At 39.6% G+C, this 26,179-nt stretch overlaps 1 protein-coding gene across 1 annotated transcript in view; it reads right to left on the reverse strand.

Moving 5' to 3' along the window:
• LOC128740985 (protein sickie-like) overlaps window positions 1-26,179 on the reverse strand; it is a 348,009-nt gene that overhangs the window by 162,516 nt on the left and 159,314 nt on the right. Inside the window, exons 6-8 of the mRNA XM_053836560.1 lie at window positions 19,290-19,426; window positions 9,541-9,724; window positions 6,631-8,382 (exon numbers count right to left, since the gene is read on the reverse strand). Coding sequence (XP_053692535.1) covers window positions 6,631-8,382; window positions 9,541-9,724; window positions 19,290-19,426 — 2,073 coding nt within the window. The remainder of the gene's footprint in view (window positions 1-6,630; window positions 8,383-9,540; window positions 9,725-19,289; window positions 19,427-26,179) is intronic.

Below are 26,179 nucleotides of genomic sequence, written 5' to 3' on the forward strand. Positions count from 1 at the left end.
CGTTTGAAAGTCGGGAGCGAACGGCTGTATTGTGCAATCCATCAGGTTACACCAATGTTGCGAATCGAGCGAGAAGTCAACCATGCCTACTCATATGCGAAAGAGTATGAGAAAAATAGCATTCAACACTTACGCCACACACGCAGGCATAAAAGAAATAGCCGTCGGTGCTGCGGGACATATTTTGTTACCCACACACTCGCGCACGCTCATTCTCACATCGTCTTCTTGCATGGCTTATTCCCGAGGCAAAAAATTCGTGGGGAATCAAGTGCCCGTGAGACTGCTAGCGCACGAGATACAAATTTTGTATTACTTTTTCTTCTTCATCTTCATCTTCGCACTCGATTCCACTCAAGGGCGGGAGCGTAAGCCCTCGCGTGTCATCAGCATCAGCAGATCGGGCTGCAACGACGAGCGACAAGTGTGGCAGTTTGCTGAACAAATTCGCGCAAAAACTCGTTGCACTGCATGATGAAATAAGAGCAGGAGTTTTAAAGGTGTGGATGTGACAAAATGGGTCAACCGTTCATCACACCAGGGATCTTCGACGGACAAATTTTCAAAGAAGAATGCCTCAAAAAGCGTATTTTACCCTATTTGATTTCTCATGAAAGCACATAATAGGTGGCAACATAGTATTTATGTACCGGCATTTGTCTGAACTGTTTTTTTTAAGAATTTCGCATGGAATTGCTCAACATTATGCACGGTGCACGTTACTAGAACGATTTCACTTCTAACAAATCAGTTGACTAAAAATAGGAAATCGATTCGAAGTTGCTAAAATCATAATCTATAATCAACATTCGGTATCGTACTGCCGTGCAGAGAGCCTAATGCAATGATATTTAGCAGTTTGAAAACTACGACTAACTTCATCAGTTAGTTCGAAAACTACTACTAGAACCTGAAACGATATACTGTAGCATCAAACACAACCACCATCTGATTTTCTGTAGTATTTCTAGTAGTATTTCTTCTATTTACAATTTAATTTCCCAAACATATAGCAAATTAGCTGTTTTTGCGTGCGTTCCCACGTGTTCAATTGAAAGCGGAACAAGATGCCTAACATAGAAGTGAAATCTATTGATTTTATGACTTCCTACTCTATTGATTTTATGAGTTTTTATTTCGTGTTTGAGGTCTGGAATACTCATTTTATCTAAATATCCATACATTAAGCTGGTAGTGTGATAATTAAACATCGATACGACCGAATATCAGGGAAATATTCCGGTACATTCATTGTGTAATTAAATATATGGTTCGGTACGACCATAGATGTATTAAATGATTCAGTACGATCATTGTTGAATAAACTAACTGTTTCTGCGTGCGTCCCCACGCATTCAATTGAAAGCGAACTAAGATGCTCAACATAAAAGTGAAATCTATCGATTTTATGTCTTCCTACTTGTTAGTTAGGTTCATTTCTTTCACTCAGAATGAGCTTTTATTTCGTGTTTGAGGTGTGGAAAAATCACTTGTTTTGGTCAACAAATGTTGGGAGTAATGCACTACAAATGCATGTGAATTTATTGAGCGGCGATCATCAATTGAAACCCTACGATTAATTTTTCTTATGTTTAATGAAATGTCATTCAACGAGAACATAATCAACAATTGGAATCTCACAATGTGCTGAGTCTTCTTGGAACCAGGCTTCGATTTGCTCATCTTTGCAGTATAGAGATAGATTTGCTTTGTCCTCGAATGATGCTAAATGCTATTTTCTCGAAAACCAAGGAGCTACTATAGAGTTTTGCAGGATCTGCAGGGACCAGGACACGATACCTTCCATTCAATTTTGATTCATTTGACTATACCCCCTTAGTCAAGCATAATTTAAAAAAAGTTATATATGGGACATTTATAGAACTAGTTATTAACTGCAGTACTGCTGAATAAAGTTTTGCTTTATCTTTTGTTTTTATGGTGCTACAATGCTGATACCCCGTTGGTAGTCAAATGAACGTTCGTTTGATTACCACCGGGGAAGCAGGCGTATAGCATCGTAAAAGATACAGCAAAGTTTTATTCAGCAAAATTGTCGACAATAACTAACTTTGCAAATGTCCCATGCATAACTTTTTTAAATTGTGCCTAACTGAGGCGTTACAGTCAAAAGAAACTGTTCACTTCGTATGATAGAGGAGAATTGTGAATCGGCATTGCACTAGCAGAAACCGTTTACTCAGTGACCTTGAAAACATGTATTCTGTTATGCCCTGGCAGGAATTTAAAGAGTGGCAGACAGCGGAAACCAGTAAAGCCCGATATAAGAAAATAATTCCAAGCTGTTTGGAGAAATACACGTCTCCTACATAATCTCCGAGACAGAAATGGTTAATTAGTTCCTCTTCTACAGCTTGCAGTAAAACGTTGAATATTTAGATTATCTTGAAAGTATGAAAGCTGTGGACGGATGATCTCCAATGCGGTTTTTTTACGCGATTTTCGAAATTTATGCGGTTTTTTACGCGATTTTCGGAATTTACGCGGTTTTTTTACGCGAATTTCGAAATTTACGTGGTTTTTTAATCGATTTCGTAATTGACGCGAATGTGCTCAAAACGACTATTTTTTCGCGTAGTGTTGAAATCCACAAAGTTTTTTTTTACGCGAGATTGTGGTTTTTTTACGCGAATTTTAGAATTTACGTGGTTTTTTACGCGAATTTCGGAATTTACGCGGTTTTTTTACGCCAATTTTGGAATTTACGCGGTTTTTTTACGCGATTTTCGGAATTTAAGCGGTTTGTTTTACACGAATTTCGGAATTGACGCGGTTTTTTTTACGCGATTTTCGGAATTTATGCGGTTCTTTAACGCGAATTTCGGAATTTACGCGGTTATTTTACGCGGTTTTGATTTACGCGGGACGTATCCTTCGCGTAAAAAGTGACTAGAGCGTAATTATTACGGCATTACGCTAATTAACGCCGCCTAGATTTGATACGTCTGTATGCGACCATAGATGAATTAAATGATTCAGTAGGATCATTGTTGAATGCAGTATAGAGTTCGGCACGGCTATAGATTATGGAAATAGCTCGGTACGTTCATTGACTGACGTGTATTGTTCGATAAGGCCATAGTTAAATGAAAAGATATGGATCGATAACACTATAGACAAATGAAATAGCTTGATTCGACCATTGACCAAACCAATCCAAATACATTGGTTTTGTACGATCGAAAATGTGGCTTTATTCAGTGTGAATCAAGCACCAGTCTATGTACATAAGCAGTTATGCAAGTTTAAGCTATCGATTTATTTGGATTTTTGGCAAACAAAATTGTTGATCTATTTTAAACAGAAGTTTAAAGTTGCATTGGATTCTGAAAAACTGTAATAAGTGCCATTTATAATGAATAGCATGGTAATTTTTCGCAGGATTTTATCCTTTTCTGGTATCACCGCATTCAGCAGAAATAGAAAAAGAGTAATATGTTAAGCGAAAATGAACAAGATTTAGACGATCCCTGGCCGGAAAATTTAGTAATAAAAACCCCAGGCAGAGAATCCTGCGGGTCCAAAAAGACACAATAAAGTGTGAAGAACATTTTACTTGACAGACTAGAAGGAAGGGTACCCTCCGCATTACTGAATAGACAAAAAAAGCAGTTACATGAAGTCAAAGTTCCTTTTAGGCTTACCCCACGAGTCGAATCATTCTCAGTGCCAAAAGACCCTGAAACTATGTCTCTATTTCGTCAGGAAGAGCTATCTTCACGATTCCGTTCGCTTGGGAATGTATGACAAGGTTGGCTTTTATCTCCAAATAAATATAATAAATGGCAAATTCGTCAATAAAAAAGCGATTCTCTGTGGCTGTAATCCTCCAGGAATGCCAGAAGTACAACGTGCCCATGTATCAGACTTTCGTGGATTTCAGGGCAGCATACGATACAGTCGAGCGCGAACAGCTATGGCAGATAAGGCATGAGTGCGGGGGCACTCTCGAATCCTTTCGAATTGCGTTGAGCGTTGCAGCAAGGGCATCGACTGTGTCCTGTATGTTATTCAATAGCGCTATTGAAGGTGTGATCTTGCGAACCGACATTGAAGCGAGAAAAACGGTCTTCAGCAAGAGTAGCCAAACTTTTAATCCCTGACATCATTACTTAAATTCTCAGGACGGCGGAGGCAATCTTCGCCAGACTAAACACGGAGACTCGTAGGATTGGGACAAGTCAATGCGTCGATAACCAAATATATGGTAGGAAGAGGCTCTAGAGAGAAGAATGTTTGCCTCTCACGGACAGTGACTATTGACGGTGATGAACTAGAAGAGATAGAATAGTTCAAATATTTGGGATCTTTAGTCACCGCCGACAATAATACGAGTAAGGAGATTCAACGACGCATTTATACTGAAAGTCGGGCTGTAATAACAAATAAATCCAAATGGTTGAAGTCCGAAAAGGTCGGTTACACGGATTTCGTCTACTTCGCATAGAATAACCTAAATTTTGTTAAAATTTCATCAAAAATAACCATAACTCTTTCTATAGTGTTTTTTCACAATTCACATGATTGACAAAGATTTCCAAACAGTCAATTTACGTATCTTTTTGGAACATAGTAATTTGTGATCGCTAATATTTAAAAAGTTATTTACGTTTAGTTTATAAATGTGTCAAAACTTCCAATGTAAGTAACTCTTAAACAGATAAAAACGTGCAAACATTATAAAAGTACAAGTAAAATACTGCAAATTGCAGAAGAAACCAGTCCTGTGCTAAAACACTTGCATTAAAAATAGATGCTCGGCTGGTTTTAAAATGGCGCAGCGTAGGAACTATGTTTCCCTCATTAAAGAGGTGTCGGAAAAGAGCCTTGAAGATGTATAATTCAAGTGGGGATTTATCATTCTTATTGCAAAAGTAAAGACAATTTTATTATTCAGGCCTTTTTCGACTTTTGGTATGACAAACATATTAAATATTCAAGAGCTTTCCTTCCCAAGAGTTTGGGACCCTTCGGCTCAAACCTGTTTTGAACAAAATTTTTGAAAAATACACCACAGCGACTTTTGTTGCTCTGGAGTTCAAGTGACAAATTAGTGCTAATAAGAATAAATCCTGAATTTTGGGTAATTAAGACGGAAGCAAATAAAACGCACGTTCCAAAAAAATGGGTTCACGTTGCGTTTATATGAGTAATATGATTTCCTGGTCAGTCACCGAAGCGGAAACCTACGGAACCACTTTATAGAGGAAAAACACGATATAAAGAAAGTGTCCTTCTTGCACACAGCGCCACCACCCACCACACACCGCCCAATAAAATAGTCCAAACAGTGTCACTGCACGCAGCAACACCACGCTTCTTCGGTCTTCCTTTTATAGATGGAGGAAGCCAGCCCCATATTTCAGTGGAAATTGAAGCAACCGACGACGTTGACAATGGTTACCATGGAGCCTCGACGTCTATACCTGCTCTGCTCTGCTCTGTGGACGAGGTTTCGCCTGCTGCGAAACAGACGGAAGACGCAAACACGACACAAGCATGTAGAATGTTCTGCCCGACGATAACAGACAGGACACACATACACTCAGGTGCGGCGGGAGGATAGGGGGCTGGATTCCGAAAAAGGGATCACATGAATAGAGAGCATAATTATGAATTATGAGCTCCAATGAAACCGAATTAAACGTACTATAAAATGGGGGCTTTGCATTCGGAATGCTACGCACTGTCAGCCTTGCAAATTTAGCAGCCAGGAGGGATGTGCCGAGGAAGTGCATCCCCTCTCGAAGCCGGGTCGTCTCTGCTCGGTTCTCGGTATGACAGATAAAACGAAGGGGCGAACCCGTTCTGTAGTTCGATCCCGAGAACGGGCTCGAATGCGATGGCACGCCGGCCCGAGCGAGTACAGCTGGTACCTACACTGTTCCCGTGTGTAAAATTACAGATTATGGGATTTTACCGCTCTTAACGTGGCACCCGCTCCATGGAGCGGGCGATAAAAGTGATATGAATTTTAATGAGAACATTGCATCAAAGTAGTTTGATGTAATTTCAGGCTTGTTTGTCAATTACTTCACATCGGTGTTTAATTTAAAACGGATCAGGATTCCCTTTTCCCCGGATCATAATACGGTTTCTGGTACGGTTTTCCGAAAAACAAATAACAACACAATCGACCACCGTTCGAATGCAATAAATCCCCACAAATTGTCATCCCGACTGTCGACGACGACGAGTCTTACACTAATCCCCGAAATTAATTCCCTGGCATGTCCTTCGGTTGAGTCGGATTTCAACGCTGTCAATTTTGCGAAAGCAAAAGAGATATGAGCATCCGAGAAGGAAAAAAACGCCATCACCGCAGAAAACAACACACACTCCGTGTGCCACCGAACAACCAACCCCCTCACAGACACCACCACCACCCCGATTGATGACACGTCACAAACATTAACATCCCATACTACTGACTGGCACACGAAATGTGTCCTCCTATCGGGTTTTCACCGGACGGCGGGGCCACATTTGTCGAAACATAAATTATTCGTGTCGATACACGTCTTTTGCGGAGATAAAATAAGCAGATCTGTGTTTTTTTCGTCGCTGCTTGTTTTGGGGTCACTTGTGATGCAAATAAATTCGACTCACCTTTCCTCGATCGTCGTCGGCAGCGGCGTTCGATTGCGCAGTGCGCTGATGTACTGCTGGCGTCCGGCGGAGGTGGTTAGCATGCCGCCACTGCCACCACCCTCCGATAGGTAACCGTTCTCGATGGAATCCGAGTAGCGGGCGGGAATCTTTCGCAGCGCGTCCCCATCGCTGCAGTAGCCCTGGCCGGCCAGATCCTCGCAGTACTCCGATATGAAGTGATGACCGCGGGCACCTCGCGTCGGCAGTGTCACGTGGCTGTTGTAACCGCGCAGCAGCGGTCGCATCGGAACGACGGTGATTTGCTTCTCCTCCTGTTCGTAGATCGTCCCGTTCGGTTGCTGGCCGGTGTTGAGGATTTTGTTCGGGACGGTGTTGAATTTGTTGTTGTTGGTGTTGTTTAAATTGACGTCGTTGTATAGGAAGGAAGGCGAGGATTTTTGCGGTGAATTGATGCTGCTGGATGGATGATGTTCGGAGCCACTCTCGGAACCACTGGGCCGGTAGACGACGCTGCTGGATTCACTGGAATTGGAGTGCTGACCGACGGAAGCACCTTGCGTGGAGTTCGAATGCATGCTGTCACTCATGCAGCTCGGAATCTGTTGCTGCTGTTGCTTGTGCAGAGGACTTCCAGGAACGTTATTATTGCCACTGACGCTGATCGGATTCACCACATGCATTCGTTCGCTGTTGTTGTTTGATATGTTGTTTTGATGCGGAGGTTGATGATGCTGGGGCGAACCCAGCCCGTTCGGGAGACCCGCTCCGAATCCGGTCAGCGCACGGTCCAGTTTGGCCAGATCGTCCTTCGCCGGTTTGCCGTATTCCTGCAGGAGCTGCTGCGGCGACGGTTTGCTCGTTCCTTTAACGGCGGCCATCGGTTTCGGAATCCCAGTGCCAACTGACGGTGGAGCGACCATCGTTTTCGGAGGCTGAATTTGCGGTTGAACCTGCGACTGTTGCTGGTTCAGCAGCAAACTAGTTTTACTTTCGGATTTTGCATCAAGTTTTCTGCTGCCCGACGACGACGATGACGGTGGCGGCGACGTTCCTCCCACAGGGGCAGGTTTCAGTTTCGATTCGGTCTTGGTCGTCGGATTGCCCGCAATTCCGTTGGTCGACGTTGTCAGGGCCGTCGGAATTTTGTGCGATTTCGGTGTAATCGGAATGTGCGTCTCGAGTAGTTCCTTGCTTGCCTTGCCGCCTTTGTCGCCGGACAGTTTGCCCGAAACCTTCGAGCCGGCGTCCTTCGAGGAGCCCGATTTCGACGAGATGAGTTTTGATGATTTCGATGATGACGATACGGATGATGAGAGTTTGGCACCACTGTTGTTGGCAGTGTCCGTTTTCTTGATGGCCGATTCCTTCACCTTACCACCACCACCACTACCGATGGGACCTTCGTTCAGGCTCAAGCTGGAATCGCTTCGTTCGCTGCGGGCTGACGAAAACCCGCTGCTCGAGCTGGTTCGTTTCGAAATGGTCGATTTGGCAGTTTTGTCCTGTTTGTCTTTGCTACTGTTGAATAGTTTCAGTTTTTCCAGCATGGACTGTTTCTGTTGAACGGGTCCTCCTCCTCCCACGTGGGTTAGTCCCGGACTCGGTATGTTGGTAACGTTTCCATTCGGGATTAGACCGACGTGGTTGTTGTTGTTGTTATTGTTAATGTTGTTATTGTGGTTCCCATTGCCGGTTTGGGTCGCATACGGACTGGCCGGGATTTTGCACGTAGACTGCGGGATCCGTAGGCTGTGGGGTAGAGAGAAACGAAGAAGGACGAAGGTTAGCGTTTAGTGAATTGGGAAGTTGCGATAACCGTAATTGAAATATTTTGCACGGTCACAGGGTGATTTATTAGTCTGGTCCCTCTAGCAATGTCTGACCGATAACGAGTGAAGGAGTTTTTTCAACTCTAAAATTTAATTTCATGTGGAAGTCATTTTTTTGTCGCTGAGTTGTATTTTTAATGTGAACTCATGTGAATGAGTTATTTAATTTTATCTGTGGGAAGCAGAATACTGAAAATTATATCCTAAAGCTATTGAGTCAATTCTCTACTATAAATAGAGTGCACCTTCATCAGGTTGGGGATGTATTGTTATCCTCAAACGGAGTAAATTAAAAAAAGTCGCGATAACAACAGAAGAGAAATGAAAATGATTTTTTATTTCTATTTCGACAACCTGGTAGGTAATTGTAATGCTAACTGAACCGAACTGACATAGAGAAGCCTGCCAGCTCATGAACGGAGCATAGCAGTACCGTGGTATCGTATCGTATGATTGCAATTATTCCCATTTGTGCTCCAACCTTCATTTCGGTCCGGGCTGCAAAAACAGCAGCCACCGCATAAATTCCTAACCAAGCCTTCCTTTGGGACTACACCGTTTAATCAGTTGTTGTATTTACCTTGCACTGTGCCTCCTAAACCTGGCACTGCTGCCAGGGACCTGCTGAACACAAATTTGCAATAAACAAAAGCAAATTCAAATTCTCTTCTACTACCGACGAGGAGGAGGCTTGTCATGATTTTCCCCTCGGCGGTTAGCCGAGGATTGTTGTTGTGTCAAAACAGCTACCCGAAACAACGAAACCCGAAAATATCTATCGTCCCACTCGAAATTAAAACCGAAAAAAAATGCTCAAGCCGTGACGATCCCCCCTTTTTTTTTGAAGTACGGCTGAAATCGAGTGCTTCGTGTAAATACGTGGTGTTGGGGTATATATCTCCCAAAAGCAATGAAAATTTCACATCCTTCACCACCGGTTTACACCCCTTAATGTGCTCTCTCGTCCTAGCTTGCTTCGTTACGCTACGCTGTAGTCTTCCTTTCTGTGATACAGTCAGTCAGTCAGTCAGTGGGTGGTAGGTGGTGGTTAATTCCGTTCCGATGCCTTATTCCTTACCTGCTGCTACCACCTTTCGGGATCTGCGTTATTATCGCCGTGCCATTATGCTGCGGACTCCCGGGGCAGCTGTTGCCATCGAGTGGAGTATTGCCGCTGCCGCCGCTTCCGATGCCGGGGCCGATGACGCCGCCGCTGCCGATGCTGCCGGCTAGCGAGTGCTTCTGGAGGCCCGGATGAAGTCCTAAGCGTTGAAAATGGAAGGACACAAAAAAAACGGAGAACGGTGAGATTGGTGATTGTGCAAGGGTGGATGGTTGGTGTAATTTGTCTATTTGGTATCAAAAAGGCTATTGTTAATAATCATAACATTAACGTAAAAAATTCTACGAACGATATTTTTGTTAGTGCACTAAATAAAATGGAAAATTATGAATCGATTTTTTGGTTACCGCGCTTTTATATATTTGTTTGTTTTAAAATTGACATTCTACAACGAAGTATTCAAACTTCTTTTAAATACGTTTCGGCTTGCTCGTGATTCATCCAGCCATCCTCAGATAAAACCATTTTCTTATAAATAAAGAGCACGGCAAACGTCGGCGCAACCAGCGTCATCAGCAGCAAATATTAAACAACACAGCTTTGAATTGTTTATCTACAAAAATATTGTTTTATCTGAGGATGGCTGGATAAAGCCACGAGTAGGTCGAAACGTAATGAAAAGAGGATTGAATATTTAGGTATACATTTGAATAATATCCACACAAATCAATGCACATATTCACTGATCTTCGGAATGCTAACCCAAAAGTTGAATTTGTTACTTCAAAAGGAATAACGAATCATTCGTCTTCGAATAATAACTTGTAATAGTAACTGCAGCATTTTTTTTAAATTAATGGAAAAATTGATTGATTGTGAAAAAATTGTTTACTCCGTAGTCGTTGATTTTAAACTATTTACGTGTTAGCAACAAAATCTTGATTTAGGATGCCGCTTTTTTGGCATGAGCTATTTTAGGGTGACCCATAAATAAACCAAGACCCAGAAATTATCTTCAAAACGAAACAAGATAGAGCGATATTCACTTCAGCAATTTTATAGCTTGAAGTATTTTGAGTAATATTGCAGAAGATAAAATCCCTATATCTCGAACCATTTCCATATTAGGGTGATTATCCTGAGTCAAGTTAGGGTGACCCTGCTATTTTGCGATTTTTCTCCAGAACTTTTTTATTTTACATTTCTCGCAAAACATTTCTTCAGATGACTTTTGAGGCTAAATAAGATGCAACTTTTGGTGGTAAAAGAAATTGGCTATCTACTTGACTTCTACACTTATATTAAATTTTGTGATAAAAATAGGCCGTTTTCAAATGTTAGTATCTTAGAAAGATGCAAGCAGAATTAAAATCGTGATTTTTTGTGATTATCAAAAAATTGGAGAGTGGATTTTTGTGTATCTCAAATAAATCAACTTTAAATATGTGGGGTTGACTGTTCTTGATTAAACTTGGCGTACATGTTCTTGACATAAGTAAATCAGCACAGGGAGTTGACAAAAGCGGGATGTTCGCTAAAAAGGAGAGGGGGAGGTACAAATAAGTAAAAGTGGCTGTAATTATCTTGTATTTAGACCGTTATAAGTTGTGTGAGTGGTCCAAATCTAAAAGAGAATGTATAAGTTTAACCTCATGTTTGTTGATATGAACTTTATAATGAGGTTAGACATTAAAAACGGTAGACTTTCCAATAAACAGAGAAAATGGTAGACAAAGTAATGAAATCATATGTGTTTCATAGTATCATGCAGTGGAACTACCGAATGAGAAGTTTAAATAGTTTTCTACCCGCGACGGGGATTTCCGTGATTCGCACCTCGCCTTTCAGAGGCCACCATCCTTTTATCTTTTAGCCACTTGTATATCTATTTTCGATAAGGTTGAAAGTCTTAGGCGAGCGAGTGTGAAAGCATCCAAAGCTTAGTCCACTGACGCAAGCCTACGACAAACAACTGCTGGTATTGTGTGTATACATTCTGCTACCTACACACTCGCGAGTGTATAGCCTCATAGTAACTTTCTGCACATCCCGCCCGCGAATCTAAAGCTCACGAGCTGTCCATAGGTCGTGCGTACGAGTGGCACACTAGGATGTATGGATACGGATTTTACTTTACTTCTTTTCTTCTTCATTTTACACCCTCGCTTACACACGTGGGTAAGAATGCGGGCCATTGCGAGCGATGATAGGTATCAACTGCTGGGTTGCAATGACGAGCGTAAGCAACGACCGTGGCTGATAACTAAATAGCAAAGCCTAGGTGTTACATTCCGTTATCGAAACTTGTCCTTCTGTTTTTTATACGACAGATTTCGCAGCCAGCTGTTAGAGTGCAGGACAATTGAAGGGCCAGTTACTACGATCCTATTGAGTCTAACAGCCTCTCCCAGTCGGGATTCGAACATATGACGACTGGCTTATTAGACCAGCATCATACCTCGAGGCCAACTGAGAGGTGATAACTAAATACACTATGGCAAAAACTTGTCGCAGTGCATGAGAATATCAGAAAAAAATCCGAAAGAAATGCTCGTGCATGTGTGTTCGTTAGAAGAAAATTTTGAGATCCCCTTTTTAGCGACCACCCCACCCGCTCCTCAAATAGCGACGATAGTCAAAAAACCCATGTATATACTACAATTACGATTATTTCTATTCAAGAAAAAAATGTATCAGAGCTTTCCCTTCCCAAAAGGTCTTTATTTCCCTGTTTCTTCTTTAGCTAAGCTAATATGATGTCTTGAAAGTAAACTAAATCAATAATGTGGCCATGTTTTGTCAGAGTTCTTTTGACTTTTTTATTTCGATTCTGCAGACTACTTTTTCGCTTATTTTGATACCAATGTAATAAATTTAGAAATTATGTTCAAACAGTACTGTCATGATGGTCCTCCGCTAACAAGGAGGGGCCTGCACAAGCCAAAACAAGTCAAAAAATAAAGAAAATACTAGACCAACCACGTGTTTTTCACCATAAAAAAATTTCATTACTTTCTTCTACCGTCCCTACCTACCACCTTTCAAGGACAAGACAAAAACCCCTTGAAGGCATATATAAATTAATATTTTTTGGAAAGGTAGTTCTTTTACAATTGACGAAACGACGCACTATGGCGCAAAGCTGGCCAAAAGTCAAAAATCCAATTTCAAGTTTTTTCCATTATTATATTTTTACCATTTTCTGGAACACTTTGGGAGGTTAACTTGAAAATTCTAGCCAGTTTGAAGTTAAAATGAATTTTTGACAAATGTCTGAAGTTGAACATGTTGAAGAATGATATTTTGTTCTTCCATACAAAATGTATGGGAAACTCAACACCAATATTCAACGATCAAGAAAGTATGGTGGGAAACGTTGGAAAACGATCACGTTAAATGCATTTTATAGGAAATTTTCTCTTCTTTTCGGAAAACTGGGTGGCTTTCTGCGCTTTGCTGCGCTAAGGAAGTAATATCGATTTTTTGGCGGGTATATTAGAAGTGATTTCTTCTTGTTACATGAAGGAATGATTTTCTCTTTCATAGGAAAATTCCACGAAAGTACTTATTAAAAATGCTCCGGGTTTATTCAAATTTTGTGTAGTTGTTTCTTTTCGGAAAATTTTAGACCCCTGACGTTTTACTTGGCGCTTAGGGTGTCTTTTTCTGAGTTAGGGTGGTGCCAAAAATCATATTTTTTTACCAATTCTCTTTCTTTAAAAATTCGTAACTGTTAAATTACTGAACCGATTTGAATTAATTTTTATATAGCGAAGATACCTTACGATGGCACTTCGAAGAGCTAATTCTATAGTTTGAACGATCTTAGTGGATATCGCAATTTACTACAGTTTTTGTAATAATTTTTTTTATGGTTTGTGAACCATCCTAATGCATTACAATACAAGTTTTGTATGCTTTCAACTGCAAATACAAAATTTGCCATCTGAAAAACAAAAACCACAATAAAACAAGTAAAAAACGAAACTTTTTTTTTTAATTTTGTGAACCACCCTAATGAGCGGTCATTTTTTTCTATTTCTGATCCCAAATTTGAAATCAGCGACCCAAAATTAGTCAAAGATGTTATATTCAGCCGATTTGAAGTAACTTTTGACTTTTGGCCAAGCTTTGTATGGAGGAGCGCCACTGTGCGACGGTAGAAGAAAGCAATGAAAATTTTTTTTATAGTGAAGGACAGTGCTTAAAATTATCAGTTGATACTCATAAAATTGAATATCAACTCGCTCCTTTTGTAGCTGATATTTATCAGCATGAAAATCAATTTCAATATCCGGTCACGATATTATTGGAACAGATAATCATTATTCCATCTCTAAAACTGAATATCAAATGTCAGTATCAACGAATTCGAAAAGAAAAATTATACTCAGTATCAATCAATGTCAGTTACATCTCGAGGTATAGATATTTTCACTAAACGTTGTTTTCAAACGTTTGATTTCAACACAAACCGCACAAACAGTTATCTCAACTTTAAAGTAAATTGTCATCAAAAAACCTATTGTAATCTGTTGCGTCCCAATCCACTAGAATATATATATTCACCCAAGTAACAATTTGGGTTTTATTGCACTCTTATGATGGCATTTAAGACCAAAATTGGTCATGAAAACCGCCATAAGAGTACAATAAAACTTTCATTGTTGCTTGGGCAGTGCAAGGCGCTGAAACTGATATTCATATTCACTGCCATGGAACTGAAAATGATATTCAGCTCTGACTTTTTTGTAACGCATTATGAATTTTTCGAAACGAATATACAGCAACATCGATAGTCAGCGGCTTGGTTTATCAACGAATTTTTATTTCAATGATATTCATATTCCTTCTGAAAAAAGAGTTTTGACATTGCATTGACTCAAAATCAATCATTTTGAGTTTCGATAAAGTGATTTTTTCCAGCACTGGTGAAAGATAGAGCGGAAAGGTGTGCGAGAGAGGGAGGGGAGGGGGTGTTATTGGTAGCTACGCTTAACAAAGTACAAAGTTGTGACTCCTACCTTTTGTCTAACGCTGGAGGGTGCATGGGTCGAACCAAACTATAATCAGAGATTATAACCGGATTCGAACCCACAACACCCGCCAGGGCATGTGGCAAGCTGCTGGTACTTGTACCTTTGAATCATAGAGGCGCTGGACAAAAGGAGACTGCACAACCCCCTTTATTAAGCGAGCGACGTATGTTCAAGCTTACATTTTTCATTACTTTCTTCTACCGTCCCTTCGTCAATTGTAAAACAACTACCGTTCCAAAAAATAAAATGCGAGATATTGTCGTTCTCTAGTACTTTTTTGGTCACCAAACAACAATTTATCAAAGCAAACTGTGAGTTGCAGAAAGGAAGTTATTATTAATCGGTTTTCATGTCAGAATGCAACTAGCATGATTTTGCTAGAAACTAAGATTAATTAATCTGGGTATGAAATGGGAAAGGCAACTGAGAAGAAGCGTTAAGCATAGCTCTAGCCATCCCAAGTCCTTACCTAGCGCCTCTACGTGGCCATACCTGGTAATGTTCGTAAATGAGTAGCTAACTTAGAAGGTGCAGTATCGAGGTAAGTGACTCCGGAAGGTGTAAAATTCTTTAAACTTGATTCTTAATTCACTATCTTTTCACACAAATATCTTTTCTATATGTTATGTCATGTCTTATACCTTATGGGTCGACTCCTTTGGTAATAACATAACAAATGAGTTGACAGTCCGAAAGTAATAGTAAAAGTCATATGATTCTAGCGTTACTTTCTGGCGGGACTTGCTGACAGAAAAATGATTCCGGAATGCACCTTCTATAGCTCGAAACTAAGACGACGTCAGAGATGAAACATCACTCCAGTTACCAGACAGACTTCCTACAGATAGAGGGAGTTAGATAGGTCTACACACAAATAAGATTGACTAATCGAATATATTTATGTTGTTCCAACAACTAGTTTTCAAAACTTGCAAAATTCTGACGGCGCGTTAATTTTAACCATTTATCACTCCAATACGCGCGATCAAATTTAATGCGCATAAGTTGCACAACTAGGGAAACTGTTGAAAATGTATTATATATTCTTTTGGATATTTTATTATGGTCGCTTAAAATTAAATCGATCGTGCATCGATCGAATCGACTGAATTTTTCGGCTCACGGATATATATTTTTAAATTAACAAAGCTGGGTGACTGATTTAGCTATTTACCAGAGCAAACTGTATGCTTTATAGCTTTGGAGATCGAAACGAAAAGCTTCATTAAATTATGGCGGTGGGTGTCGAACCACGAAAGCTCCATAATCCGGAACGACTTAAATCACCTGAAGTCACTACTGAGTACGCGCAAAGCCTTGAGGCAGTGCTGTCGGCTTGAAACTAAAAAAAGCTTTTTCATTTCTTAATAGTGGAATTCAATTGTCAAAAAGTTTTCTTTAATTTCAATCTTCGTATTCCACTAAGACGCTAAAAACCGGAGAAGTGGAAGGAGAAGATAATATGCCCAATATACAGGGCGACAAGCTGTAATGCGAGAACTACCGTGCGATCACTATTCTCAACACCCGTCGCATGTAAAGTGCTTTCTTTGTAGACGGTTATCAACCCTGTTTTATGGATGGGCGATCGACATTAAACCAAATTTTTGTATTGCCGCAGATCGTTCAAATGTGTCGCGTATAGCAAGTCCTTACGCGTGCATAGATTTCAAGGCCGCGTATGATACTATTGGCCGTGAATACCGATAAAACATGATGAACGAAAACGGCTTTCCCGGAAAGCTGACAAGACCGGTTAAGCTCGATGGATGGTGTACAGTGCTGTTTGAGGATATCGGAAGCGTTATCAAGCCCGATTACGACCATACGCTGGTATTTTCTACCTTCTATTTAACATTGCGCTAGAAGGTTTTACGAAACATGCGGAGCAAGATCTTCAATAAATTCAGACAATTTCGTCTTCGAATGTCGTATGTTTTGGCAGGTTATTTGAGAGCAGTGGATATGGAGAAGAAGGATTATCCACGAGCTGGCGCAGCTCTTCGGTGTGCCCAGTGTTCCGATTCGTTAAAGCTGGAAGGTTACAATGGACAGAACATGTTGTGAGAAACACTGGAGACGGACAGTCATAGACCGAGTAACTTAGCGGATATGATATGATGATGATGATGATGATGATCTTTATAAAATTTTAGCTCCGTGGAACCGGTCTACAATAACAGAACGAAGTGCGGAATACAGAAAAATACCTGAACGATAACACAAAAGATCAAAATTGTGAGTAGTCCGGAACTGAGGAATCACCCAAAGCGCTGCCCCGTGACGGAGTTGGTCTTATCTCTTTCGCTGTTCGATTAGAAAAGGGCAATATTCGGGAATCAGCGCTCATCTGTCACAATATAACGCATTAGTATTATGCGCCGTAAGCGAAATATATTTAGGGGGGCTATGACAGGCGTTACGGTAGTGTTGTCGACTTGAATTCGTGGTACTAAACAAAGATACTGGTCGCTGTGATAATGCGCCCACAAAAAAAGTGCACTCCCGTATCCTGTTCCTTAGATTGACACCGTGTGTGAAGTCTCTTATCGGCAAAAACCATGTTGACTTTCAAGAGAGGCGCTCCACGACGGACCTCATGACTTCCCGGCAACAGATCATAGATAACTTTCTGGAGTACAATTTGTACGAAGCATCAACCATCATCATTTGTTTGTGGATTTCAAATTGAGGTACGATTCAGTCAAGCGAAACGAGCTGTGTGAACAAAATAAATATGGTTTTCTGTCGCTGCTACTGATTTGAATGACGCTGAATGAGTTCAATTCAAACCTTAAAATAGCGGGTGGGACATCAACAGCTTTCGTGATTTTGGATGAAGTGAAACAAGGGGTTGCACTCTCCAGCCTGATATTCAATAATAAAGATGTAGTGCGAAGGAAAACGTGGTGGGTAGTGCAAATGTCCAATTTTCTGTTTTTTTTATTTGGTGTTGGTTCCTAGGTGGAGTTGAATTCGATATGATTTAAAGTAGGGGATGAATTCATGCACATGCGAAGACAATCGACGGATTACAGCTGCGAATAGGGCTTCCTAGAAATTATGTAGCTTGCTACGTAAATCTCTAGATTTTTTCGTAGTATAAATATACAGTCAATACACAATCATGAGTTACACACACTATTTTGGTTGCATTTTTGCTTTAGATGCCAATTTCCGTTTAAATATCACGTAATGATTGATCCAATTATTAGTGCTACTTACGAGTAACAATTTTATCAATCAATTAGTAAAATATTCATGCATAAATCGGTAGTTAATGTTAAAATGACCCATAATTGTGTGTGACTCATGATTGTGTACTGACTGACTTGTGTACTGAGTTTAGTTCTTCACTTTTACATCTATTTCCAGTATTTATACAATATTGTTCCTCTGATTTTACTTGGGTATTATACCCTGAAATTTTGCCTTCAAGAAAGAAACCAAATATTTGGAATTGTTACACGTTGGTCAGTACCAGTCGAATTAAACATTCGCATTTGTGTCGATCTGTGTACGACGTTTAGTTTCTGCATTTAAAGCACAAATATACGCTCGGCGACATCCAGTCAAATAGGTGCCACAATCCTAGCGAAGTTAATGTAATTTAGTCTAACAAGCTAGTCGTTGTATGTTCGAATGTCGGCTGGACAGAATCAGAAGGATCATTGTACTAGCACCTTAGCCAGCTGCGAAGTTTGTCGATAAAGAAAGGTGAACGATGAAATATATGACATCAGCTTACAGTATAACAGTTTATACGAAGAGATTGTTAACTGCTTGAAAATCTAAAACATTATGAATATGTGGTATAAAATAATAACAATTAGAACGCTTGTCGACAATTTGAAAGATTACATCATTCTTTGAAAGGGGGGAGGTGTATCAGATGGGCACATCTACAGAAACCCTCATCTTTATAATCAATCAATCTCATCTCTAAAACATCGAAAAGCAATATTCCATGCCCTATATACGCCCTGCTGAGTAAACTACAGGATCGTAAAGTCGGCTGCCAAAGTACAGTTATTATTTTTGGGAAAGATTTTTTAAACTGTTACCCAGAGCAAGCCTGTAAACTCAACATCGAAAACTAAGCGGCTCTGACCAAGTAGGGCACGGGAGGGTATTCTCGGCCCATTAAGCAAATGCATCTTTTTTTTCGGCCTATGGCCTAGTACTAGTTGGAAGTACAGGTGATTTTGACGTTCGTTTAATGGAAAACAGTAGATTACTTACAGTCTTGAGAAAAGACTTATAACATATTGAAATTGTCTGTCGGCAAAGTATTTTATTAGCGAGAGAAAAGGAAAATAGGCTGAATTTAGAAACAGGCCGAAAATACTCTCCCGTACCGTAATAATATTCGTGTTACAATGCATTCATAACTATTCTATTGCGATTTAATGCCGTGAAATAATTTTAATGTAATGAAAATATTTTGTGTCAGTTTACGAAATTATTCTAACCACAATCTTGGTTAGTAGATTCCAGCCTTGCAAGCGTAATGAAAATCCAAAAAAAAATAACCATATGACATACTGTATAACTAACTTAACTATCATTTTCAAAAAGTATAGAACAAAAGCAAATACAATATCTGTTGTCAAAAGCATATGAAACCACAAGTTTGTTTATTCAAAATCAGCAGCGTGAAACTAGCTATGTTGAATTGAGTCACGATAAGATCGCTCTATTGTACTGAGGCTAGATTCCACTTACCCGTCTGCTGGTTCGGAGTCGGCGGTAGCGGCCTCACTTTATCCGGCGGGCATCGTCGGGTGACCATAACGGTCGCTGGCTGCGGAATGGCGGTACCGCCATTGACCCCAGGTTTGGCATATGGCACCGGTAGTTGTCTGAAATTGGAAAAATAAAAAAAACAACATTAACATTGGACTTCACAATGACATTAACGTGAAATGTTTTGGCTCGTGCCTGTTTACTGTCGACAAGTGATAATATTGTTTGATTATAAGTTTTCATAGTTTCGTCCGATTCGGTTGGTTCCGATGAAAGTTCCCTGATATGGGAGGTTGATGATCATCATCAATCTGAAAGTCACAGCAAAAGCATTCGATATCACTAAATGGATCTCCCGTAAAATTTATGGAAATGTATTTTGCCTCCTGGATAAGCTTCGAGGCACACACCCACAGCCCCCAGCCCAGCAGCCACGACTTTAAACTTCGTTGAGCTGTTCAGTCGTTCAGCTCGTTCAGTCAGTCGTTAGTCGCGTTCAAAACTATGTTAATTTTAACACGGTTTTGAACTGTCCCTTCACAATCGCCCCGGTTGAAAGCGAAGCATCACCGGGGCGCGTAGGAGGTACCTTGACAACGTCCGTACGTAAGGGGTCTCGGAATAGGTCATCACATTTACATAATCTCATTTGGAGAATGTTTAATTTTCCCGTAAGTTTGCCCTCCATTCTTCCCCTCGTTCGCTTCGCGATGTCGCTGCTAGCTAGATGAACCGCCCCGAAGAAAGTGTCTTCGATGCCATCATCGTAGCGGCGCCGCGCCGGTGCATTTTTTGGTCCGTTACATTCCGGTGAACTGTGAAACACAAATAGATTCGCTTTGTGGAATGGAGAAGGTATAATGAACAGTTAAAATGCAATATGCAGCAGCGATGCAGTCCGATATCGTGTGCCCTGGCTGCAAAGCCAGGGAATAGTAAAGCGATGTCAGCTGCTGCCTAGCTTCGAATTGCCACGCTATTGCGTGGCACAGCTTTGCATTGCTAATCGAAGACCCAGTTTCTGTGGGAGTTAAACGTTACCGAGAAGAAATTCCCTCACTGGCTGTACCATTGAACTGTATCGATAAAAATTAAGAAGTACGCCCCAGAAGAACGAGAAAGGAATTCTCTGTCTTGGATGCTGACAAAAAACAACTTGAAACCATCGTGCTTCAATCCACCCACAGTTTTATTGTCCATAGCTTTCGCCTAACTAAGCCTAGCTAAGGTCAGCAAGAAAATAAATCCAACGATTATTATAAGTACCGACTTTCCATTGCACTTTACTGCAGTCACCATTTATTGTTGAAACCGTTGCTGTTTGTTGCTGATACGGCTGCTGATCGTGGACTGTATTATGAATTATTAACGACCATGAAATTTTCCAACCAGCAACAAAAGGTGCACCGGATCGTAGCGGAAACTTAAGGTTTCAAACGCGCGCGGAGGAAGAGTGGTTTCCTTTTCCCGGGGGAAAATGAAAGCTTATACAAATTGCATGCGGGCAGCTTTCGGTGCACCTCGGTTCGGTTCCCTGGCGTCCCGGGCGCGCGTGTGCATACTGCATACCGCACAATCCAGCACAAAACACCACGCTGCTTTTGTACGCCCATTTGTTTGTGCTGATGCATTTTGACAGCGAAAGGTTGTGCTTTCAGGGTAATTTCGCCCGAGGGATTAATGAGGGCCTTTGTGTGGCTTATAATGAAGACATTTTCCCCTTGAATTGGAACAGCAAGCTGGCGAGCTGGCTCTGATGGACGAAGACCGGAGCTCCCAGCTCCCAGAGCGCCCCCAGTGTGCATCGCGCGCTTTGTAATCGTGCTTTCGATTGTTGACTCAACACTATGCGGTACTGTGATAATTAATGGAGATGAATGGGAAGTCTTCTCTTTACTGGGCCGCATAAAAGCCGTCTCTTTTGAATAAATTTACGATTATATGGTCATAATTATTGCCTTACGAAATTGATACTACTTTGTGACAGTGGTGATTAATTTTAATTATTCATAATATGGTAAAGTCATAAAAATTAATAACTGCTTTAAGTAGTAATTATTGAATTTCATAGATTGATTCAATCAATAAAATTTGAGGGGACATCGAAAAACTTAAAAAAAATTAGCGTGTTTCTATTAAATATTTTCTGCTGTGGACTTTTTCGCTTGATTCAATACTAATTTAGTAACAATCTGACCAGCGGAAGTGAATGAGAAACAAGCCATAAACGTATGCATTCCAATGCTTCTCGGGACAAACTCAACGTGTAACGTCGCTCCTATAAAATTGTGTTATTTTTTAGATTACGTGTACCTTTTTCTCGGAAACTAAATAACATATTGGAAATAACTTTTTATGTTTTGTCATTGGAATTATTTAGATGAATGGCTCCTTTCACCCAATTGCCCTGGTCAGATTGTCATAAAATTAGTACCGGAATCGAAATCTGAATGGAAAGGATATTAATTTTTTTAGATTTACGACCGTTATGGTCGCACAACTTTAGAATAATAATTCAGTAATATTTTATTTCTTCAACCAATAGTTGAATTAATTCTCCATTTATGTTTTCTATTTAATTCGTTGATTCATTTTTGAATTATATTTGTTCGACCTTCTAACGCTATTGGCTCTTCCCTTTCCTTTCCATTCCAAGATTCAATCTTTCAATGTGTTTATTATTTCGCATTTGTTGATTTCTACGCACTCTTTTACTTATTTTAAAACTAGTTTTTTTTAATTTATGATTTTTAAGTTAGTTAACTGATATAATTTAACACCCTATTTTTTCATTTGACAGTTTTGATTAACTAAATGAAGGTGAAAGACGAACTCGAACTACTTGAGCATGCTAGGTTAACCAATTACACCACTCAGCCGTTTGATATTCCATAGCCTAACATCAAGTTTTGTTGCGTTCGTCGAATTTTGTCATTCCTCACAGATTTACCCACCGAGAGTAATATGTGTTCGACTCGTTTTGTTCTTGCTACACTGCACAGTGGGTAAAACCGACCGAAAAACGCAACTTTTTGTTGCCACTGTTTTTAAGAGGTAAAAGGCTCTCTAATTTGAGATTCTTCTGTGCACTGGTTGAAAGCTGGTTCGTTTAGACTTCGTTTCAGATTTATTTACTCTATTGTATTTCTTGATCTTTTTGCTTTATTTGATTTTTTGGCTATTTCTTTTAACCTTTTCCAATTTTTTGATATTTTTAAGTCTTTTTTTCGTTTTTTAGTAACTTTAATTCAATTCTTCAACATTTTCTGAATACAACATTTCTGACTATTATGATTCTTCTGACTTTTTTGACTCTTCTGTTGCGTCGACTCTATTGATTTTTTTTTCTCTTTTGACACTTTCCACTTTTATTTGCCTCTTTTGAATCTTCTGAATTTATAATCACTTTTGCCTTTGATTCGTTTGATAAATCTTTGATAACTTTGATCTTATTTAAGACTCTTATTTCAACTGTTTTGACACATTCGATATTTTGATTTTTACTTTTACCTTGGCAGGAGTCCAATGCCATTGTCACTCTTTTAATACTTTTACAAATTAGACTTTCATAAATCTTTTGGTTTTGGATATTAGAGTTACTTTTGAGTTATTTGACTTCGTTGACTCATTTAGCACAGTTTGATGTCTTCAGTTTCAACCTTTTCTACTTAATGACATGACGGCCATGACGTAAACCATTTTGGAAAGGGAAGAAGTGTCTGATGCGAAGATTGATAATCGGAGGAACTGTAAAATTACCATATTACCCAAAAATATATCGGGTTATGCAATGGCTCCTACGCTCCTCAATACTGCAAATCGAGCGAGAATCCAACAATGCCTGCTCTCATGCGAGCGAATCTGAGAAGCACTGCACATTCAACGTTTATGCTACTCACGCAAGCGTAAGACAAACAGCCCCGCCGTTGCTGTGTGCAGACATTCTGCTACCTACACACTCGAGGCAAGCAACTTGTGACCAAGCAGCTGCGCGTGAGGGCTAGCGGCGCACTGGGATACAGATTTTGCATAATTTTTTTTCTTGTTCATTTTTGCCCTCGATTCTACTCACGGGCTGGAGTGCGAGATATTACGAGTGATCGGTATCAGCAGCTCGGGCTGCAATGACGAGCGAGAGCGATGAACGTGGCTGTTAGCCAAATAAACACTTGCAAAAATTCGTCACAGTGCATGAATAAAAAAGAGCGAGAGTCCAAAAGAGATGCGTGTGGCAGCGTGTTCATTAGCACGAGTACGCGTGCGTGACAAAATTAGACGCCACAAGTGTGATTGGTACATTTCTTTTTCGGTTGAAACACGAATAGAATGATAGAATTAAAGAGAATAAAACAAAATTAGGTATTAAATCACTAGACACAATCGCGGACAAGACACTTCTAACTCTTACAAAATGTTAAAATAAAACAAATTACTTTAAACTTACACGTCGACCGGTTTCAGGCATCATATTCCTATCTTCAGGACGAGAGCCGATGTCCAACTCCAACTCTCGTCCTGAAGATAGGCATATGATGCCTGAAACCGGTCGACGTGTAAGTTTAAAGTAATTTGTTTTATTTTAACATTTTGTAAGAGTTAGAAGTGTCTTGTCCGCGATTGTGTCTAGTGATTGTGGTGCTCTTACGTTGCACAAAAAATTTATTTGTTAGGTATTAAACTACTTAATAGAACGGACGGCCGTAGTTAAGTGAGTGAAACATTCGGGTACCAACAGAAAGAGCGTTGGTGCGAGCTCTAGCTACCATTGCATAACCGGATATATTTTTGTTCCATATCGAAATTTTCCAGTGCATCCAATCAATCATTCTTCGCATCAGACACATCTTCCCTTGCCAAAATAATTCAACAATTTAATGAATTTATCTCATTAGCCCCTTTCAAGTTCTTTTGCTCTCTGCACTGTAAGGATTTCTTTCTTTTACTACGGCTTTTTCCCGTTAATTTTGTTATTTTTGGACACTTTGGTGATCACCTTTTTAGTAATTGTTTCAGTAATTTCCTTCAGTTTTTTTGTCTGATTCGACTATTTGAGGCTTGAATTATCTTTACCATTTCGGTTTGTTTGTCTCTTAAAATTTTACAGCTATTTTGAGCCTTTACATCATTTGATTCTAGTCTCTTTTGTAGTTAATTCTAGTTGCTTGACTCGACTGATTATTTTGACTTTTCGACTAACATTTTTTTTGTCGGGCGTTAATTCAAATTTTGGACGTAAAAAGAGAGGACGTAATTCAAATTTTGGACGTAAAAAGAGAGGACGTAATTCAAATTTTGGACGTTAAAAGAGAGAGCGTAATTCAAATTTTGGACGTAAAAAAGTGGACGTTAACTAAAATTTTCGACATAAAAAAGTTGACTTAAATCAAATGTCGCACGTAGAAAAGAGAACGTTAATGCAAATTTCGGACGTAAAAAATGAACGTTAAAAGAAATCACGTAAAATGTAGGGGCGAATGAAGAGATGCTAGTGTACTGTGACTGATTTCACTAATTCGGGTTGTTATCCTTTAAATTTGCCCACATTTAATTAATTTAACCTAATATCCGTTAAGGATTTGATTCCGATAACAGTTAAGGTTTTGTTTCTACCAACTATTTCATTTCTTGCAATAGAAAATTAGCATCAATTAACACGTTAGATCAAATTCCAGGTTTTACATATTTTTCATAGGATAATCGTAGTATGTGGTAATTATGTGAATAAAAGTGAGTAGTGAGAAAAGAGAAGAGAGAAGTAGGTAGGATAAGTGAGCAAAGACATGTGAAAATTTAAATAGTGGGAAGCAAGAAGTGACAAGTGAGACGTTCGTATTAAGAAGTAAGAAGTGAGTAGTGAAAAGTTAGTAGTAATAAATGAGTAACAAGAAATGAGTAATGAGAAATGAGTAGTGTAAAGAAAGCAGTGAGAAGTGAAAAGGGACTATTAAAAAAGAGTATTGGGATGTGAGCACTGAGAAGTGAGTAGTGAGGAACGAGTTACGAGAAACAAGCAGTGAGAAATAAGTAGTCAGAAGTGAGTAGTATGAAGAGAGTAGTGAGTAGTAACAAGTGAGTAGTGAGAAGTAAATTTGTTTGTTTGTTTATATTTGAGACCATTTAACCATATCTGGTCATTCAGATCTGTCGATAAATTTATATTAAGGGGGCATAGTACTTTTTCAACTTAAAAAAATCGAAATTTTTTTATTGATTATTTCGAAAGATTAACATTTTAACCATATGTGTTTCAAGTCATTTCGATGAATTCCAAAAATTGACAAAGTTACAGCTATTTGTACCGCGCATGTCTAGAGCGATTACACAGCGAATAAAAACTTGAACGTCGTTTTTCTCGAAACCAGGTTTTGAAAGTCGGTACCATAAATATCTCAAGAACGGCTCAAGCAATTGTCATGATTCTTTTTTTGTTTCAAAGCCAACAAAATTATCTAGTGTTTGACCCATCCTTTTTTCGATATTACAATTTTTATATTTTTTAGAAATGTTTAAAGTCAATTTTTTCGACTAAAAACCTTACTTTTATGTTTGAATGTCCACCATTTTGTTATGCGTTCGAATTAAAAAAAAAGGCTGGGTCAAACACGAGAAAATTTAATATGCTTTCATGTCGTTTTGGAATTTTTCAATTCGGATAAGCCCCCCAGCGCCAATCCATGGTACCGCAAATCATGTTTTTTTCGAATGATCATGTTCAAGGAGCCGTAAGGGAGAGGGGAAGAGATTCACATATGCAAACAAAATTGGAAATATTAGTATAAAGTACAATGTTTAGAATGCAAAAAACCCGAATCGATTCGCTTTTCGCGTTATCGAGAAAAAAATATTTGAAATAAGGCAAAAAATATGGC

Source organism: Sabethes cyaneus, chromosome 3, assembly GCF_943734655.1.
Source record: "Sabethes cyaneus chromosome 3, idSabCyanKW18_F2, whole genome shotgun sequence".
In the NCBI taxonomy this organism is placed as follows: domain Eukaryota; kingdom Metazoa; phylum Arthropoda; class Insecta; order Diptera; family Culicidae; genus Sabethes; species Sabethes cyaneus.